At 27.6% G+C, this 6445-nt stretch overlaps 1 protein-coding gene across 2 annotated transcripts in view; it reads left to right on the top strand.

Annotated features, from left to right (window-relative positions):
- The first annotated feature begins 1581 nt into the window (after positions 1-1581).
- Positions 1582-6445, top strand: part of LOC100568597 (thiamine transporter 1) — a 5702-nt gene continuing 838 nt past the window's right edge. For both annotated transcript variants that reach the window (XM_016806712.2, XM_016806711.2), the window contains exons 1-4: positions 1582-1768; positions 1829-1922; positions 2008-2200; positions 6084-6225. In XM_016806712.2, the coding sequence (XP_016662201.1) occupies positions 1676-1768; positions 1829-1922; positions 2008-2200; positions 6084-6225 (522 nt within the window). In that variant the 5' untranslated portion in view covers positions 1582-1675. The remainder of the gene's footprint in view (positions 1769-1828; positions 1923-2007; positions 2201-6083; positions 6226-6445) is intronic.

The raw sequence follows: 6445 nt of genomic DNA, 5'->3' as shown, positions 1-6445 counted from the left end.
TAATAAATCGTTCGAATTAAATCACAGGGTCTAATCAAATATAAGTATATTATGAACACATAACACACACTTACATACATACATACATAATATATCATGTTATATAGATACACACCCATAGTTCTAAACTACGTAATCACAGTATTTAAATTATGGTATACAAAGATCTATGTAATAGTCACGTATAATCTGTTCGTTCAAATACCTACTCACTAAAATACATATTATAAACAGTGGAATTAACGAAATAAGAAACACAATTTATTGTACTATACATTTATTCTCTATGCACGTGTACGTGCCATATATATTAATATTGCAGTATATTATGTGAATCGTATGAAGTCATAACTAATATTGTGACGATTAAATTAATGCATATATTTATTTCATTTACTGGAATAACGTAATTTGTTCATATTACACGAATCACTCTAAAATCAAAAATGACAGCACCCTATTGAAACTAGCGAACGAAAATTTGCTATAACGTACGTATGTAAGACGGAGACAACACATGCGGGTGCGACGTACTCTTAATTGAATATTTAATTATATCATTTATGAATATAAAGTAGGAACATTGTTGAAACTATAATATAGAGATGAAATGTATAGGGTGCTCTAAAACGTTCCTATTATTAGTGTCGTATTTTCAAATATTAAAATTTAATTTGTATGATATGCGGGCCCCAATTCTTTTAATTATCTTATCTATAGCTCATAGGCCTATAAGTGAAAATTACGTCAAAATTGTCATTATTTTTAAGAAACCATTAAGCTGCCCTATTTCTATGGCCTGCTGAAAACTTAATGAAAAATAGTACATAAATATAGGTACTAGGTAATAATTACCTATATGTACATAATAATAATATATACTGTATGTCTGTATATCACTCTTGTATTTTTTATTGTGAAGATTTTTGGTCGACTAACCCCCTCCTTCCTATTTTTACTACTGAATGTCACAAAGTACCTACTACCTATTTCATACATTACACACACTTTTATTGAAATAATACGATGTTCTTAATTGTAAGTAACTGGTTAAAAGTTAAAACACATTTAACAAAAAACATTTAAAAATAATAACTTATTAATGAACAATATGTATTTAAAAAATAACAGCAAAACATTAAAAATACTTTTTATTTGACATTTTTAGTTTGGGTAGTTCCCTAACCTAAGTCACTCCTTGGAGCCTGTGGGCTGTGACATGGCTAAACTGCAAATAATGCATCCTTATTTTTATTATTATTATTATTTTTTTGATCTTAAAGCCTGGAAACTGGCAACTAGCTGTTTGTTTGTAGGGGAGGGTACTGTAGGTTGGTAAACACGTGTGTTTGGTTTTGACAGAATTTCAAATTGGGCAACCGCGCGTAGGTTTCTGCCATGCCCGGTCGAAAAATTGATTGAAAAGGAGAAATGCATTAATTTGGGCAGACTTATGCATTTTCAGATATTTTTTGCAATGAATAATTATTTCCTTTGCTTAAATTGTCTGTACACCAAGGTACCTAATAATAAGACATATTTACATCTTAACGTATGGAATATTATGTAAAATTTACAAAGATCCGTAAAACATGTTTCAATCTTAAATACAATTTATTTATAGATTGAAGCTCCTAAAACTTCAAAAGTTACTAAATTCAAAGAAGTCAATCAGATGATTTTTGATGATTTTCAATCGGCATATAAAAATACTTACGTAGTGAAAAAAAGTTTTTGGTGGATAGTTGCTGTTGTTGGTCATATTATAGTAAGCATGTGTGTTGTACTATTATATTACAATTCTTTATACTGTATAATTTCTTGTTAGGTAGCAACTTATATTCAAGTTTTATGGGAGGACGTGAACAAAAATAAAAAAGAACTAATGAATGGCGCTGTCGAATCTATACACACTCTTTGTGGTATCTTACCTATGTTATCTTATTTCAATTTTAATATTTTACAAAATTAATCAAAATAAGCTATAACTTAATAATTGTATAATAGGTGCTGCAGGTGCATATGCAGTTGGTCACTTGGACTATGATTGGAAAAAATTTGGTGATATTATATTTACAGTTGGAACCTTTGTTTTAGCTTTATTATTATTCGTTATATACTACTGCGATTCATTATGGATATTATACCTATTATACATAATGTTCGGTACTTGTTACCAAATATTGTTAACTATCACTACGTATGGCACTATATTACTGGTAATTTTTCAGGAATGTGCAAGTACAAACGTATTTAACATTTTAGAGACGTCTACCTATTTGATATTTAATCGTTACTTACACCTATACTTGATGTTAACATGAAAACAGTTAATACAATTAATTTGTTTATTGAATTTCAGTTTCATATACAAGATGATTCGCCAAGTATGCTCATTCCCATTTTTTATTTGATTACATATTTATTCAAATTCTGAATTTTTTAATTTTTAACATAATATCAGTACTTAAAGATTATATTTTTAAGATCATGAGATTTTTTGTACTTCCTACTTATGGAGTGTCCTTTACTCCTGTGGTTCTACACTTCTACATATTTCTGTTTTAGCATTATAAAATATTAAAATGTTAATATACTAAGAATAAAAATATAAACATTTTAATAACTGAAAAACTAATCGTTCGAATTTTGATTTTGATACTTTAAAATTTTCAGAAAAACTATCCACTAAATACTTTAGTAAGGGGAGCTCTTATTTGAAAATATGGAAGTTTGTATCTTCGCAGCCTATATGAGTATATGACATTCTTTAAGTAGTACAAAACTTTTCAACAATTTAATAATATGACCAAGTAAAGGTGTTTAAATATTCCAAAAATCAGAGGTACCTAGGCAGTGATAAATTATTCCGATTTTCGAAACTGGTAACTCTCCCGGGTCAACATAACTTTCGAGTTTTTTTTAAATTATATCGCAAACAATCATAGACTAAACAGATTTAAAAATAGACACTTTAAGTTTTTTTTTTAATCTGTACCTATGTTTATATAATTATAAATAAATTAAATTAAACTGTAATTTAATTTGAAATCGATTTAAATTATTATTTTTATTGTTTAGATACTAAAATTTAAATAATACAATTTTTTTAAAGATATTCAAATATATATTAAATTAAAAAAAATTGTAATATGTTATTATTATTATAATCATTCAATTTATTATAATATGTAAACAATTTTATTTCAAGCTCGGTAGAGTTTACATGTACCTGTCAGGTAGTGCTGGAGTAGAGTAGTAGACCCATAGGCTCAATTAGGGTTACAATTTGGGGGGGGGGGGGTCTACAGCTAGTACAGCCCATCTAATAAAACTATTAATTTAAAAAAACCCATAGAGATAAAAGGCTTATATCTAAATCAGTAAGGGATATTCTCTGGTGGGGGGATAAATCGTAGTCAGAAGGGGCTAAGCCCCCCTAGGTGCACCACCTAACCTAACCTAGGTGAGTAGATTATGCAGAGTTTACCCTCAACCTTTACCATCGGGAGAGTTTTAAATCGTTTGTGCCACTACACTCTTCCCACTGATTACGCATTTACGCATTTTCGTAGAAATAGGCTATTTGTAGTTTTCGATACAATATAATATTACCTACCTATATTCACTTATATGTAACTATTGTACTAATGTACTAATGTACTATTGTTTGGAAATAAAATGTTTAATTTAAGATAATTTTCTAACACATTACGTAATAATTAAGTACTTAAATACTTAATTACCTATTTTATTACTACCCACTTATAAATTATAAATTATAATAATACAACCGTAAGTATATAAATTATACTAACTACATTAATTCTAACTGCTTGTAATTTAAATTAGGTAAAAATAATTTTAACCATTTATTATTTTTTAATTACCTAGCTTTTATTATTCACAATGTAATTTTGTTAAAAAATCAGACTTATCTTTTTGCTGTAAATTATATTATATTTATATGAACTGTGAACAGCTTATAAGGTATAACGTACCTAGGTACTATATACTACTATATGCTACTATATAATGTTTACTCTTTAGTAGCTTAGACGTTTAGTTATAACTTATATGTAGGTAGGTAATATTAAAATGTATTAGTACCTAATAAGTAATAAGTAATAACTATAAATATTTTACCTATAGTAATGTAACAAGTAATAACTAACAAAATATCCGTCCTTCGTAAATGTTGTTGACAAAGTTGTCAACGATTAATGTTGCCGATTTAAGATAGGTACTATAAAAATATTGACAATATTGTTTCTTTGGACTTATTAGTTGTTAGTCTATACAATCTAAAGGTATTATTTTATAATCTATTATTTTATTGCCATTTAACTAATTATAAATATTTTATAGGTACCCCGTTTAAATGTTAAATATTTATCACGTTGTATAGAAGTGTTACTCAGTTACTGTGTTAACGAATTTAACATTTATTACATTATGATTAGTTAATATAGTTACCTAATGGCTAATAAGTTTCTACTATAAAAAAAATGGTACCTACCTATTAACTTTAACTAGGTATCTATTAGCTATATTTTGTTATAAATTATATATACCGATTTATTAACTTTTTTTTTTATTTAGGATTTGGGAAATTTATAAATCATTTTTCATACATAATATTATAATAAAATAAAATAAGTTAGTGTCTATGATATGAAATATTATTTATTTAATGGTTACTATTTACTACACCTACTATTACAAGAATAATGTCAAACTGTTTAAGGGTCCCGGTGCCAGTTTTTCAAATTTTCCACAATTCTATAAAATTTGAAAATTAAATTTTATATTTTAGTTGCCACCTTAATTATAAGACTTTTCCACTAATCTACTACCCGTACCTATTTAGTGGGGGGGTGGGGGGGGGGTTGGTAAGGTGTATTATATCGAAAAAAAATGACTACGGGAATAACTCAAGCTTTGTAGAATTTTCGGATTTTGATGACTATTTATTTATCTGAAAGAAGAAGACTTCCTACAGCCCGCATCGATCTCTGATTTTGTATATTGTTTCAATTAATTGTATTAACAAATTTGTAAAAAAAATGCTTTTTATCTTGTATTTAAGATAGAGTTTGAGCATAAAATATTGAAAAACAGAGATCGATGCGGGCAGCGGGCTGTAGAATATTTCCCTCTAGCAATTACATTTTTTTTTAAAAATTGGTTGATTTTACAAGGCGGTATTGTTATTCTCGCAGAGTGTATTTTTGAGGACAAAATGTCATCGGCACCAGCCTTTAAGAGTTATCAGTTTATAATTTTAGATTTTTATGGGTTTAGCCGGTTTAGGAAATGAGGTACCTACATATAAGTTTGTAAAAACACGAGTAAATTATTGATTATATAGTTTATGATTGCCTATAACTGGTGATTTTATGTTAAGTTAAATTGTCTCTAATTTTGGAAATCTAAAGTATACAATTTAAATTTGTTATGTAAGTTAGGTTTGTAGCACTGATTAAGTATAAATATATATTTAATATACATATATCATCGTTTCAAATATTTCAATCAAAAGGTACCATCTTAACATTTAAAGAATGTTTTTATAAAGTAAAAAGTAAAAACTGATTACTTGCACACTCCTCATAATTTATACAATATAATATATTACCCTGTCGGTGTCCAAACATGTTAATCCCCGTCAATTGATTTATTGTTATTAATATTTTTTGAAAATATGTAGGTAGTTAACATGAGGTATTTTGCATAAAGATACTATACCTACCATACTCTGTCTAGCGAGAGAAGACGAGGTTGCGCGACAAATCAGTTATTTTGTCCATCTCCACGCGACACGTCTTCCGTAGTGGAACTTGTCTCGGTGGCAGTGTGTACGCTACCTTGTCGTGAAGGGATGCTCAGAATAAGCGTGTTCTCTCGTTGAACAGAGAGTACATATTAATATATTACAAAGAATATACCTAGATGTATTTTATTTAAAAAATTCTTTCCCAAAAAAATTAGTTAAAATTAAGTTATTTTAATATGACGGTGGTTAAGAGTTAAGACACACGAAACACATCGTATTTAATCTATTTTGATGTATATTATTTTAGCTCTGAAGTTGCGAAGCACATAAAACCCGACAGTTATGGACTAATATTTGGTTTTAATTTCTTTATGGCATTATTGATAATTTCAATATTTACATTATTATTTATCCAAGGACTTGTTGTTGTTATAGGGACAAAAAATCAGGTAAATTATTTTATACAATATTACCTAGGGAATATGAATATATTATGATTTATGAGCATTTAATACTCAAGTTAAAAAACCAAGTAACATTGTTTTTCACAATAGTTTTTTTTTTAATTGAATAATAGGTATACTGGGTGATTCTTTTATCATAGAACACTCATTATTTCAAAAAGTATAAATTTTTTTGAAAATTTTTTTTTACATAGTTTCTAGTTGC

The sequence above is a fragment of the Acyrthosiphon pisum genome, chromosome A1 (genome assembly GCF_005508785.2).
Source record: "Acyrthosiphon pisum isolate AL4f chromosome A1, pea_aphid_22Mar2018_4r6ur, whole genome shotgun sequence".
Classification (NCBI taxonomy): Eukaryota; Metazoa; Arthropoda; class Insecta; order Hemiptera; family Aphididae; genus Acyrthosiphon; species Acyrthosiphon pisum.
The sequence above is the reverse complement of the archived record's forward strand: the minus strand, read 5'-3'. Positions and strand labels throughout refer to the sequence as shown.